This window comes from Melopsittacus undulatus, chromosome 7, assembly GCF_012275295.1.
Source record: "Melopsittacus undulatus isolate bMelUnd1 chromosome 7, bMelUnd1.mat.Z, whole genome shotgun sequence".
Classification (NCBI taxonomy): domain Eukaryota; kingdom Metazoa; phylum Chordata; class Aves; order Psittaciformes; family Psittaculidae; genus Melopsittacus; species Melopsittacus undulatus.
The window spans coordinates 619,157-633,907 of record NC_047533.1 but is presented as its reverse complement, the minus strand read 5'-3'; the positions used below and the strand labels follow the sequence as shown (position 1 = coordinate 633,907).

The following is a 14,751-nucleotide window of genomic DNA, read 5'->3' as shown; positions in this document are numbered from 1 at the left end:
CTGGAAAGGCTGGGAAAGCAGAGCCAGCGCTGGCTCCTCCAACAGGTTTCCAGTTGAAAACAGGAGTGGCTTGACTGGAAAAGAGATGAAGTGTAAAAGCCTGGAATCCTGGTTTAACCAGTGACCCCAGCCTGGTCAGACCCCATCGGTTGCTTCTCTCACAGGGGTAACTTATGGCTTGAGCATGGGGAGAAGAAAGGCTCAAGGTGAGGCTGCAACAGGATCAGTGCTCAGGATTTACAGTTTATCCTTATCCTTGGGGAGGAATTTCAGGTGTTCTGCCACTTGTGAATGGGATCCTTGTATCAGGAATGGGTTGAGCTGAAGGGAGCTTAAAGCTCCTCCAGCTCCAACCCCTGCCACGGGCAGGGACCCCTTAAACTCAAACTTAAACAGGGGAGGTTTAGATTGGATATAAGGAAGAAATTCTTTACTGTGAGGGTGCTGAGGCACTGGAATGGGTTGCCCAGGGAAGCTGTGAATGCTCCATCCCTGGCAGTGTTCAAGGCCAGGTTGGATGAAGCCTTGGGTGCCATGGTTTAGTGTGAGGTGTCCCTGCCCATGGCAGGGGGTTGGAACTGGACGATCTTAAGGTCCTTTCCAACCCTAACTATTCTATGGTTCTATGACACCACTGAAGAGCTGCCAGGAGCAGAGCAGGAAAATTACCTATATATTTATAGTATATATTATTATTTATATATATATATATAATGAGCTATATATTTATAGCATATATTTATTATTTATTTATACATATATAATGACCTATATATTTCTAGCAGGACCCCATGAAATGAAGCTGTAACCCACATGCAGTTACCTCTTTGAGGAGTGAGACTCGGGGTTCCAGTCGGGGTATCTGTCAAACACAGAGAACACCATCAGTGAAGCAGCTCAATCTGCCCCTCAGGACAAGGCTGTGCTTACATGCACTATACAGACACATGCTCCCATTCAGGACCTCAGAAGCACCAAGGCTCAGTTCAGCTTTGACCCTGATGGGTTAAGCCTGGGATAGCGCTTGGATAAGCAAAGCCAAGGCGCTTTGCCCAGACCATGTGTGCACAGCCAGCACCAAGGGAGCTTTGGAAAGGGATTCCTTACTGTTGCCGTAACTGGCGGCAGCTCTCGAGGTGGGAAGGGGTGTTCTGGTGCAGAATCCAGTCCTGGGTGGAGAGAAGACATCCAGAGAGGTTTGGTTAGCACATAAACCGGTGGCACTGGGCCTCAAGTGGTGGGTACGTGTTGTGGTGGTTCACCTTCCATCACACTTTACCTTCCAAAGGATGATCTGTCAAAGTCAGGGTTCGCACTTGGGATGAACACTCTTATAGGCAAAGGACTAAAACGCTGCTTGGTTATCAGAAGCTGTTACAGAACCCAATGGAATCAAAGGGGAAGGGGAACAAGTGCATGGGGTTAAGTGACTCTGTGACTTCCAGTGACACACTGGGCGTTGTAACCACCTTGGTAACACAAGAGGGTGACCCAACAGCCAGACAACCATTGGAGGCCTCCATGGGTTGGCAGGCTGGTGAACACATACATACAACATGAGCTGAGTGAATCAGAGCACCTGACACCAGAAGGTATCTTTAAGCACTGCTTGTACAGAGGGATGCCTGTGAATGCCTTCAGCTCAACAACCCCAGGATGGGTTGGGGTGGAAGGGACCTTATAGCTCCTCCAGTTCCAATGGCAGGGACCCCTTCCACTGGAGCAGCTGCTCCAAGCCCCTGTGTCCAACCTGCCCAGGGATGGGGCAGCCACAGCTTCTCTGGGCACCCTGTGCCAGTGTCCCAGCATACAACTCAGAGAATGGTTATAGAGAAATAAATGCATATAAATACATATATATCCATATAGAAATATGATTTAAAATACATACATATAAATAAATATCAAAAACAATAAATGCATGTAAATTCATATAAATAAATACAAAACAGGCAATGATGGCAGAATAATGCAGCTGACAGCAAAGCTTCGCAACATTAACTTGCGGTTGTGACGTTCCCCACTGCTCTTCCTAAGGCCAAGCTGGTTCCCAACACAGGAGGTGACCAAACACCAGCCCCAACCCCTCTGTTTCCAGCCACAGATGGTTAGAAGCAAAGCTTGGGGTGGTTTACTCACAGCCTGGGAGCTGGATGAGTTACTGGGAGCAGCACATGGTTAGTGTGGGGTGAAAGCAGCAGGTCCTCACAGCCTACAACGTGCCAGAGACACCTACTCAACCTGCCTCACACCACCTGTAAACCCAGAGCTACAACACATGTTCAGCACCAACCTGCCTGGGATTTCCTTAGGACACAGATACCAATGGTTAAACCAAGCTCAGAACGGCATTGACTGGTTTTAAACTGAGCTCATGGAATTCTGCTCATTCCAGTAACATATTCCTTGGCAGACACTCTGTGTTACTCCCATCAGTTGAACCAAAGCACATCAGGAGTTGAAGCAGAGGCTGAGAAAACACCTTGCAGCTGTGGAGCTGTGTCCCATGTATATACAGCAAGGAATTCATTGGTACACACTGGTGTTATTGAGCAATCCCATTCCTAGGAATGTTGGTTAACGCTGGTTTCCTAAAGTTAGGCAGGAAAATGAAAGGCTATTGCCCAAGGGCTAAAACAAAAGGGAATTGGGCATCGAGCATCCCCTTCCATGATCCCGGATGACAAAAGCACCAGCAGGGCTGGGGGAGCCCGTTCTGCTTCCCAGTGTCTTCAGCCACTGGTCCAAGGAGTGTTAATGGGCCTGGCAGGATACAAAGAGACATTCTCCTCCCTCACAAACACAACATTCTGCTCTTCTTCAAGCCTCCATTATGCCAGTGTCCTCTTGGCCTTCCCAGTACGACAGGAGGCTCCATTCACACACATTCCTCCTCCGGGATTAACTCCTTGTCCTTCCTGGTCTTCAGGAATATCCCATTCTCTCCAGTGACTCTGTCCCCAAGGATGGATCCTTCTCCCAAAGGAGAGCATCCTCTCCCAGCACAAGGAGGGGATCTCCCATTATATCCCAAGGAGAGGTGAGACCCCCCAGCAGCAGCCCTGCTGCTCCATGGCTGGAGCCACTGGGATGAGCTCCTCCATCCAATTCCAATGGGAAACCTCCTGTTACTCATGGATCACCACCAAGGTGTCTACACTGCCAATAGTAAGATAACAGTACAGCAGGAGAGCACCCAGCACTTGTCTGGGATGGTTTTGTGTATCACAAGCAGGAGTAAAAGGGAGTAGACTCCATGCTGTCCCCTTCAGCAAAGGGATCCAAGTACAATTTGCCATGGAAAACACTGAGTCTCCAGGATCACCCTCATTGTAAATGCACTCAAGCTAGAACACAGCACTTGTCATACACTGCAAGTATGATCCCTCACGGTGAGAGTACTGCAAATCCACCTGAAGACACAGGGATCCTCCTCCATTATCCCAATAAAGCCACTATTTCAAGTGGAAATGAAGCAGCATCCATAGAATCCTTCAGGATGTTGGGGGCTGCAAATAAACTCAAAGGAGCCCACACCAGAGTAGAATTCCATCAAAGCAAGGGCAATGCTTCCTAACAATACACTGCAGGACATGCATGCACAGATGCCTGAGGACACCTCCTGGACCAAAACCCCCCCTTAGCAGCCATTCAGTTTCCACATTCACTTTGCAGAGCTCAAAACCCCATATACCCTTCCCTACAACACAATACTGCAACCAGCCACCTCCAGACCTTCCCAACACCAGGTGGAAGCAAGGACAAACCTTTCACAGTCCCAACTCCATCAATGGGGTCTCCAGTCTATGGCAACCATGAGTTAGAATCCCGTAGTGGTTTGGGTTGGAAGGGACCTGAAAGCTCCTCCAGTTCTATGGCCTGCCCTGGACCTTCCACAAGAGCAGCTTGTTCCAAGCCCCATCCCTTTACTACAAGCCCATGTTTTGGATATGGAAGCTGCCTCTTGGAGCTGCTGGCCTGCAGCATGTCACTGCACACAGGAGCAGGCACAGGCCTGACAGCAAAGGGCCAAGGCTTAAGGAAATGAGGTCGTTTCCATGGACAGCATCAGGCCACAGAGATAAATCCTGTAACTTCTGACCAGTGTAACAGCAAAACAGCACCTTCCAATGGATGGGAATGGGTCTGGAGGAGGGACCTTCAGAACCCTTCTGAGATCACATTCACTTGCTTCTCCATATGACACTAAGAACTCTGATGCAGGAATACTGCAGGTATCTCAAGGGCTTTGATTCCATCAGGCCTCATTAATCCAAGCACGTTGAGTACTTCAGAGGGAGCTGCAGGGAGAAGGGCAAGGATGCCCTGGGGAAGAGCAGGAGCATTCTTCACTCCAAGCCAGTGTTTCACCACATTGATGGGAGATGCAGGCTGAGGACACAGTGCAGGTGATGCAGTTTCAGCCACCAGTGGTCACTGCAGCTCCAGAGGCAGCTGACTGCCCAGGACCATGAGCTGGGTCTCACATCCAGCTGGAACCCTGACCCTTTCATGTCCCAATGCTAGAACACACTTCAATTGTCTTCCAGTTGGCAAGGCAGCTTCAGGCTCAGCCAGGAAACAAACCCCACAGGAGTCAGTACCTTGGTACAAGGCTGGATGATGTCGATGACCAAAGACAGCTCACTGAAAGTCTGGATTTCAGATATCCAGTATCTTCAAGCGTTGATTAAAGAGCAGCTTTTCCTCATTCAGCATCCTTCATCATCTTCATCCATTCTTGCCTCATGGTACCCACTTTGCTTCCCTGTCTTCTTTCCAGTCTGCTACGTTACATCAGCTCACAGCACAGAGCTCACAAGCTGCTGTTACACAGTGGAAGGGACCTTAGAGTCTGTCCAGTTCCAACCCCTTCCACTGGAGCAGCTGCTCCAAGCCCCTGTGTCCAACCTGGCCTTGAGCACTGCCAGGGATGGGGCAGCCACAGCTTCTCTGGGCACCCTGTGCCAGCGCCTCAGCACCCTCCCAGGGAACAGCTTCTGCCTCAGAGCTCAGCTCAGTCTCCCCTCTCTTGGGCAGGTTCAAGCCATTCCCCTTGGCCTGGCCCTACATCCCTTGTCCCAAGCCCCTCTCCAGGTTCCCTGCAGCCCCTTTAGGCACTGGAGCTGCTCTCAGCTCTCCCCTTCAGGAGCCTTCTCTTGTCCAGGCTGCCCCAGCCCAGCTCTCTCAGCCTGGCTCCAGAGCAGAGCTGCTCCAGCCCTCACAGCAGCTCCATGGCCTCCCTCCAGCAGCTCCACATCCCTCTTGTGCTCCATCCCAGTGTCCATGCCACTGACAGATGCTGAGCAGCACCAGTCCCAACATCACCCCAAGAGTCACCTCCAGCCTCTACCTGGACCTTGCGCTATGGACCTTTAAGCACAACCCTTCAGCCAATTCCTTATCCATTGGGTGGTTTATCCATCAAATCCACGTCTGTCCAGCTCACACACACGGATCCATGTGGGATAACGTCAAGCACAGTCCTTGCTTCCACCGGAAATCACATCCAATCACTTCAACCTAAACCCCCTCTGAAGCTTCAGTCCATCTACAGCTGAGCTGAGGAGACCAAGGGTCCATCCAGCTCACCCAGCACCTCCTGTCCCATGGCAGAGAGGAGCCCAGCACCACAGAGCTGCTTCCCCAGAGGCCCCCCTCTGTGCAGGACATCTGGAGCATCTTCTGCCATCTACTTGTCATTCATCAACCAACATTCCCCACCACTGATCTCTGCAACAAGCACTTCCCAGTGCAGGTCACACCACACACCCCTATGCTGTCCTATCCCCCCATCACTTCCAGTTTGAAGGTTTCTGGTGCTTCCTCCCTACCACTTCACACAGCTGAACATCTGGGTCCCCTTTCACCACGAGACCTGGGACAAAGACAACTCCATTTGGAAAGCCAATGGTAGAGCTGAAAGAGGAGGAATTCTTCACTCTTCGGAGCTCATAGGGTATTGTTCCTTGGACAAGCTTCCATTTCCTGCAGCAAGGAAAAGAAACCAGCTCGCTCCCGTGGTTATTTGGCAATGCTGTTGTCTGAACAGGGCTTGTCCCGTGGGCTCAAACCAGACGGAGCTGCCCACACTGCACCAGCCCTATACAAAAGATACTACACAGAGTAAAGGTACCACACACCCACAGCAGGAGCAGGAAGGCTCTGGAGAGCACGGACTGTGCTTGGTGCTCTCAGGACAAGAGACAACCTTGAATCTCCCCAGCAAACATCACCACTGATTCCTTAAGTGCTTTTAGTGGGTCAAAGCCCTGTGAGCAACCTATGGAATAACCCACATCCCAACAGATGACACAGCCCCAAAGTGCTTTGCCTGTTTATTACCTTACCATAGCACCCTGCTCAGCTGTATTTCACATCACACCTCCCCTGGCCTTCCCAATCCTGCCCAGCTCAGCCTCCAGGTACAGAACCACTTAAAACCTCCACCTTACTCCAAAGCTCTGTCACCATCTCAACTGTTCACCCTGCTTTTAACACACAGCACAAACCAGGCCAAGGAATCCTGCACACAAACCCCTTGCAGCCTTCCCCAGGCTTGTCAAAGGCTTCTTTAAGCCTCTAACATCAAACTAAACCTGAAGGCTTGGGTTTGCTCTGCGACAGACCGAGCCTAAAGCTTCCAGATCAATCCACAGCTTTCCAAAGGCTTTGCTCTCTCCCAGTATCCACCAGTTCCTTTTCTTCCTTGCTTGTTACTTGCATCAGAGCTGAAGGCTCAGCTGAATGAGAGCAGTTTGGGTGTCCCTCAGAGCTGAGCTGCAGCCTCTGGAGCACTCCCTGCCCCACAGAGCACATCTGGAGCTCCCACTCTGGCAGATGAACGGGCTGCTTTGTATTGCAAGGGGGGAACACACAACATCTCATTTACCCCTTTGGATACACACACTTTACTCACCCCGCTGGCGTTAGTGCTTTACTCCACTGAGAACAGCGTTTGGCCTTTGAAACCCATAACAGAAGCCATAAATAAGGGAGAAATGGTTTAAAAACAACATTGACAGCAACTCTGAGATGCCATTCGGAACCGAGCGACTTACAGTCACTGCCAGCAGTGCTGTGGGGCATGTGGGGCTACTCCAAGTGGAGGAGAGCAGCCCCCCAGCTCCCACACTGCACAGGGAGAACATTAGTGCCTACAACAGGGCAGCAGGGAAGATGGCGAGTACAAGTTTAGGCAAGAATCTGGGAAAGCCACTCACCTTCATATGAGTGCATTCAACGTTACACAGAGAACACATATGTGGGAATATTCTCGGAGATGTAGCATAGTAGTCATTCATCATTGATGGGGTGGGCAACCTTTTTATCTTCTGGGAATCCGACTGCGGGAACACCGGGAGCCACGATGCCTTCACGATCCCAAAAGGAGACTTAATGGGCCCCTCAAGCTGGGCCTGGAAAGGCTTTTGTCCCACTCCGGAGCTGCTCTGGGCGCTGGAGGAGCTCGTCCCGGTGTCGTGTTGGGGTCTTCCATGCCGGGTGATGGCTGCGAGGAGCTCGGGAGAGAAGGGTGGCTGGGTCATGGGGGGCATGACGTGCTGGGGCATGGGCTGCTGCACCATGGGAGGCATCACCGGCTGCATCATGGGCTGAGCCAAGGGTGGCATCAGGGGTGGCATCATGGGCGGCATGACGGGTGGGATGGCAGGCTGGGATACGGGTTTCACCACGGGGAGCCCGGCGGGTGCCGTGCACATCCCGGGCACCTTTCCCGTGGCCTCAGCTGGGAAAAAGGAGCGTGGATTGGAGGAATCATTCTGGAAGCCTGTCAGCTTCATTATATCTTCCACTGGGAACACTGGGTTGCACATCACGTTGGCCGGTGGGATGCCCATGGGTGCGCTCTGCGGCACGTTCTGCTCTCGTGGGAAGTCTTCCCTGCTCTCTCCGGTGGATGCTTCGGGGTTATAGACACGTGCTTCCAGGGGATCTTCGGGGAGCACTTCGGGGTTGAACGCACGCACATCCAGAGGCTCCTCCATGTAACCGTATTTACTGGCGTGGCCATAATCGATCACTTTACTCTTGACACCAACCGCATCTTCTCCTCGGCTCTGCGTGTGCAAGCCCCCTATGGAGGGACCCATCTTACGCACCCGGATTTCCCTCAGGATCCGTGGCATGTTCTCAGGAGTTAACTGATCATCAGGATAGCGACTGAGCTCCTCCAGGTCTTCATTAGAGAGCCCAAAGCTCGCCAGGATGCTGGAGGCACTCTCAGGGGTGTAACGGGTTTGGGCATTGGAAGTGTGCTCCGAGACCGGTGCCTTCTGTCCCGTTGTCCCGGCCGGGCAGGGGGGGTTCTCCCAGCGGCTCGAGCGCGGCTCTGCCTTCTGCTCCTGGTGCAGGTTGCTCTTCTCCTTCACCTTCCTGGGGTCAGCCCTGTGCAGTGTCACCCGGACATTGATCCTCTGTGATCCCGTCCATTGTATGGTCTCCTGTCCCGAGAACCTCGGCGGTGTTCCCGTCCCTTGCGGTGCTCCGGGATTGGGTTTCCGGGGGTGCCCTGCGGCCCCTCCACCCCGCAGGGATCCCAGAGGCTTCTTCCCGGATGGATTAGGTCCTCTCGGCCTCTGAGGTAAAGTTCCTCTGGGGCTAAACATGGTGCTTTTCGGGACTGCCTGGTTTAACCAAGCATAAGGAGGTGCCGAAGGGTTGGGAGCAACTGAGGTCAATTGCTGGAGAGCCAAGTGGGTCTTAATGTGAGCAAGCTGTAAAGGAGGAGGGCCCAACACAAGTGGGCTCCCAATGCCAAGGTTCAAGGAATTCACAAGTGGTGCGAAACTTTCCAAGAACAACACAAAGCTGAAAGTTAAAAGACAAGTATTAGATTAGGGGATTTTTCACCTCCCTTACACAGCGCCTGCTACAACCGGGCCGAAAACAACACCTGGAGTCAGCAACCAGCAGTGGCAGCACAGTTTCAATGGGAGCTGGGAACTCAAAAGGTGCTTGAGCAACATTTGAGGTCACTGCATAGGGTCTTAATAGGCAGTGAAGAGAGAACACAATTAAATGAGCTTACCCAGGGAGTTGAGCATCACAGACAACATCCCCAGTGATGACAATGCAAACACTGCAGATCTTTATGACAACACAGTTTGGATTCAGTTACAATTAGAGCTGGGTTACGAGCAATAAACCAAAGCAGCAAACCTCTCTGCAGGTATTTATGAGGCGTGAACTGTGACAGCAATAGGCAGAGAATTCAAAGTGGTTACAACTCCATGTGAAGTCGCTGTGGGGTTGGGGTGAACCAGAACCAGCTTCAGGAGGACACTGAGCTGTTGCACCCCAAAGCATTCAGAGGCTGGGGCAGCATTTGAATCCTGTGGTTAGGAATTTTCCACGTCCCAGATGTTACAGGCAGGTTCTCATCTTGAAAGAGCTTTAAACAGAAAGGGGTAAGATCAGACTGAAACTGCAACCGCCTACGTACGAGCATAGAAAGCACAATGGGAATGGGAACTGGAACCTCGGATTTCAGCTGGCACCACCATGAACTCCACCCTGTAAAGCAGTAAGAGAATGTACAAACAGAGGTAGAATGAGACCAATGGATAAACATGTCCTGGGGATGCTCCTGTAGGACACTGCTGTGGTTGAAGCCCAACCGGGAACTCAGCACCATCACCCTCCCAGTGGAATGGGGAGGAGAATGGAAGGAACGTAAATCCCATGGGTTGAGATGGGAACAGTCCAATAACTAAAGTATAACACAAAACTACTGCTACTAAGGGAAACAGTGAGGGGAGAAAATACAAGACTAAAAGAGGAAGGAAATAAAGTACTAACCAGCAGTGATGCCCAATGCAACTGCTCAGCACCCGCCGACTGAAACCCAGCCTGACCCAGCAGCAACCTGCCCTTCTGGGTGACTCCCCCCAGTTCATATACTGGGCATGACGTGCTGTGGGATGGAACACCCCTTTGGCTAGGATGGCTCAGGTGTGCTGCCCCTGCTCCCTCCAGCTTCTAGTGCCCCTCCTCACTGCAGAGCATGAGGCTGGAGAGGCCTTGATTGGGGTCAGCATTACTTAGCACCAACTAAACCATGGTTGTGTTATCAGTGCTGGTCCCAGACTGCAGCCCAAAGCCCTGCACCAGTACAGGAAAGGAGACAAGTGACTGCCACAGCTGAAGCCAGGACACACGCACACAAAGCAAAGGCCTCGTCTCCCTCAGCACTCCTGCAGGGTTCAGTGCTGCAGCAATGAAGAACCAGGCAGCCCCAGTCCACACGGCCCTGCCGGAGGGATGGGGAGAGCTTTGGGAGAGGGAAAACACACCAGAGGGGTAAGAACAGGTTCATCATGGAAATAAAGTTAATAATGATAATCATAGAATCATAGAACAGTTTGGGTTGGAAAGGACCTGAAGATCATCCAGTTCCAACCCCCCTGCCATGGGCAGGGACACCTCACACTAAACCATGGCACCCAAGGCTCTGTCCAACCTGGCCTTGAACACTGCCAGGGATGGAGCATTCACAGCTTCCTTGGGCAACCCATTCCAGTGCCTCAGCACCCTCACAGTAAAGAACTTCTTCCTTAGATCCAATCTAAACCTCAATAATAATAATAATAAGGAAAAGGAAAGGGAAAAGGAACGAGAGGAATAAAGCCCACAGGGACAGGAGATGGACACAGTTCTCACCACTGCTGAGCACTGCCTGGCCTGGGCCCTAGCAGTGATGGGGGCTCCCAGCCAACTCCCCCAGTTCCTCTCCTGAGCCCCATGTGCTGTGGGATGGGATGGGATGGTCTGGAATACCCCTTGGGATGGTTTGGGTTCAGGTCTCCTGTCTCTGCTCCCTCCCGGCTTCCTGTGCCCCTTCACTGAGCACAGGGCTGAGCAGTCCTTGATCAGGGCAAGTGCTGCTGAGCTACAACTGAACACAGGGTGTTATCAGCACTGTTCTCAGAGGGAAGCCAAAGCAGCCTTGGAGCAGTGAGCAGGGGGAATGAACTCCATCCCAGCTGGAACCAGCACAGAGCATCCCAACAACCACAGCATCCCAGCTTGCTTTGTGTTGGAAGGGACCTTAAAGCTCCTCCAGTCCCATCCCCTGCCACAGGCAGGGACACCTCCCACTAAGGCAGCTTGCTCCAAGCCCTGTGGCAGTGGTTCAGGATGCTGCTGTGGCACATACCTTGGCACAGCACTGGTGCAGAATGGTCCACACTGCCTCCAGGTCTAACTGGATCATAGATGTTCTCCCTGTGGGAGCTGTGGTTTGATCGTGAGCACATCCCTGGGAGATTCCTAATCCACTGAGCTCAGGTTCTGCTCCAAACCAGCATGTCTGGTTTAAAATGAGCTCTATAGCCATGTTCATACCTGCTCCCAGTGGCTTTGATGCTGTTCTCTCTCCAGCTACTTCCCAAACGAACATGCTGAGAGGTTCTTTTGCCCTGCAGAGAGGAGAGCTCCAGAGAACAGCAGAATTGGGTGGCAGGGGTTGGAACTGGATGAGCTTTAAGGTCCCTTCCACCCCAAACCATGCCATGGTTCTAGAATGAAGCCACCTGCTCTACAAACCTCCTGTCAGAGGTCACACACCATCAGCCTCATCAGATGGGGATCCAGGAGTCAGCAGGCAGAAGATCCCACCAAACCTCGTTTGTTCAGCCTGGATCACAGCACCGCAATGAGCTATTTGCTGGCTCACAGTGATTTTTAAAGCCATTGCTCCATCAGACTCCTATGGGACATGGTCACATTCAACAGGGAATAGCCTCACTTCACCCCACGTGTGCTACAGGAATCATCTATTTAGAAGCAAAACAGACTGAATTCATGTTGCTTTTCAGTGCTGGGACACTGGCACAGGGTGCCCAGAGCAGCTGGGGCTGCCCCATCCCTGGCAGTGCTCAAGGCCAGGTTGGACACAGGGGCTTGGAGCAGCTGCTCCAGTGGAAGGGGTCCCTGCCTGTGGCAGGGGTTGGAGCTGGATGGGATTTAAAGTCCCTTCCAACCCAAACCAGTCTGGGATTCCATGATTCTTCCCTCCTTTGTGCTGGTTTGACTGGGGCAGAGTTAACTTCCTCCACAGCAGCAGCAATGGGCTGTGTTCTGGAGCTGTGCTGATAACAGGGATGCTTTCCTTATCACTGTGCTTTGCTTACACAGCCAAGGCCTTCACTGCCCCTCACCTCTTCTCTCTAGAGCCACAAGGACTGGGGGGGCACAGCCAGGACACCCAGCCCCACATGAGCAGGGGACACCCCGGACCATGGGGTACCATGCTCAGCAGGCACAGCTGGGTAAGGAAGGAGAGAAGGGAGGATGCTTGGAGTGATTTGTCTTCCCAAGCCACCACTGAGCTCTGCTGCCTTGGGGATGGCTCAGCACCCACCTGAGCACGGCAGTGAATGAATTCCTTGTTCTGCTTTACCTCTTAAACTGGCTTTATCCCAAGCCTTTCCATTCTCTCCCCATCCCACCACAGAGGCTAAGTGGGGCTCAGGGGCTGCCTGGGCTTAAACCACGACAGGCTTAGCCACAAGACACCATAATGACTCAAAAACATCTATGATTGATATTAAAGCCATAAACCAGCCTCACTAAGCAGACCAGAGCTCCAATCTCCTGTGCCCACCAGTAACTAACACCTGATGCTGCAGGTACCTGATGTACTTTCTCCTAAATCCTAAACCCAAACAGCCTCGGAGGCAGATGCTCCTCAAGCAACAGGACCACCGGAGCCACCTCCTCAGGCACTGCAGTGCTGTCAGACACACACCAAACCCATCCTCTCCAGCTGAGCGTGGCACAGATGTGGCACCAGCATCTCAAACCACCCTCCTGGGGCAGGACAACTGAGCTCCTCTCAAGCTACAGGTGTAGGGTCTCTATCAACATCAGTAACTGCAGAAACACGGAAGAGAGATTTGTGATTCCTATGAACAAAAGTCTGGATCCTGAAGGAATTCCAAACACAAGCACAAAGTAACCTTAAGGACAAGGTCTTAAGACATCCACACTGTTCTGTCCAGCCCTTCATAATTCCAAGCCCAGCAGCAGTGAAACACTGAGGACTTCACTCACCCCACCACAACACAAATGTATTTGAGCGTATCTAAGGCTTTAGTTTCCTCCTGGCCTGGCCCCATGTGAAGCAGCAAGAAACAGAGACCAAAGTGCACGAATCCCCATGGATCTCAATCCTCCCCTGACATCCATCCCATGCAGCCTGCACCCGCTGAGGTTCAGGCCTGACCTTTGCAGAAGAAAGGCTGGAAGTGACACTTGAAAGGGAAACAATGCTCGGGATGTCCCAGGGAGGCTCTCACCTTCCTCTGCAGCAGAGGCTTTGTTTGGGGTGTGCCTGGGATCCTCCTCCTTGCCCTTCCTGCTGCACTGAAGCTGCCTCCTCCTGCAGCAGGGACCCAGTACTTGCTGGTGCTTCACTGGATGGGAATGAAAACCAGGGAATTCCAGACAGGGCTGTGCTGACACCACCTCTGGAAGCAGCAATCTTGAAACTCCACATTCAGAGGATCCCAGAAGGGCCAAGCGATGCACTTGTTGCTTCCCTTCAACTCCATCCGGCTGGTTTCCCATGTTTCCCAATAGAGATGAATAAAGAAGGACCTGGAGCTGTTGGAGTGAGCCCAGAGGAGGCCATGGAGCTGCTGCGAGGGCTGGAGCAGCTCTGCTCTGGAGCCAGGCTGAGAGAGCTGGGCTGGGGCAGCCTGGGCAAGAGAAGGCTCCTGAAGGGGAGACCTGAGAACAGCTCCAGTGCCTAAAGGGGCTGCAGGAAAGCTGGAAAGGGGCTTGGGACAAGGGCCTGGAGGGACAGGACATGGGGCTGGAGCTGGATCAGCTTTAAGGTGCCTTCAACCCAAACCACTCTGTGATGGTTCTATGAAATGAGAAGTTCTGGTACATGCTTACACACTGGAGAGCCCCAACAACTCCATCTGCTCACACTGGCAATACAGGACAGTGTTGCTCATTCCCTGCTTTAAGGACACAGCTGGAATATGCTTTCACCCTCTCCTTTAAACCATCCTAACCAGGGGCCCAGCTGCCTGCAGCTCAAGGATCCAACATAACCTTGCCCAGGCTGCTGCAGAGCAGCAGGAGCTGCAGGGAACAGCTGTGAAGGCTGCAGAGTTCAGCCCAGGGCAGGGGTGGGAGGATGATGAGCAGGGATGTGCCATTTGCTGCTCAAGGATTCAATAGGAGAAAACCCAACTGGGAACAGTAAAAAAAAGCACCCTGAAGAGTACAGCACACAAGGAGGAGGTGTTGATGGATGCTGACAGGATGCTGTCCTGGGTTCAGCAGCAGCAGTCAGTTTTCTCCTCCTCAGGAGCTGGTGCAGTGCTGTGGTTTTGACTTTCAGCCTGGGAACAGCGCTGATAACACCAATGGTTTTAGTTCATGCTCAAATGTTTAGTCTGACCAAGGACTTTGTGAGCCTCATGCTCTGCCAGGGAGGAGGGGAAGCCAGGAGGAAGCAGAGACAGGACACCTGACCCAAACTAGCCAAAGAGGTATTGAATTCCATAGCACAGCACATCGTGCCTGGTATATAGACTAGGGACAGTTACCTGGAAGGGTTAGATCACTGCTCAGGTCAGAATGGGTATCAGTCAGTGGGTAGTGAGCAGTTGTATTCTCTTCCCTTGTTATTTTGCTTACCATTATCATTAGTGCTGGTAGCAGCAGTGGTTTGTGTTATACCTTAGTTACTGGACTGCTCTAACCTCAACAAGT

The 14,751-nt window shown here is 52.2% G+C and overlaps 1 protein-coding gene across 2 annotated transcripts in view; it reads right to left on the bottom strand.

The window, feature by feature from the left end:
- Window positions 1–13,553, bottom strand: part of ZNF638 (zinc finger protein 638) — a 41,091-nt gene extending 27,538 nt beyond the window's left edge. For both annotated transcript variants that reach the window (XM_034064608.1, XM_034064609.1), the window contains exons 1-4: window positions 13,320–13,553; window positions 7,224–8,829; window positions 1,108–1,169; window positions 824–862 (exon numbers count right to left, since the gene is read on the bottom strand). In XM_034064608.1, coding sequence (XP_033920499.1) covers window positions 824–862; window positions 1,108–1,169; window positions 7,224–8,829; window positions 13,320–13,519 — 1,907 coding nt within the window. In that variant the 5' untranslated portion in view covers window positions 13,520–13,553. The remainder of the gene's footprint in view (window positions 1–823; window positions 863–1,107; window positions 1,170–7,223; window positions 8,830–13,319) is intronic.
- Window positions 13,554–14,751: the final 1,198 nt, after the last annotated feature.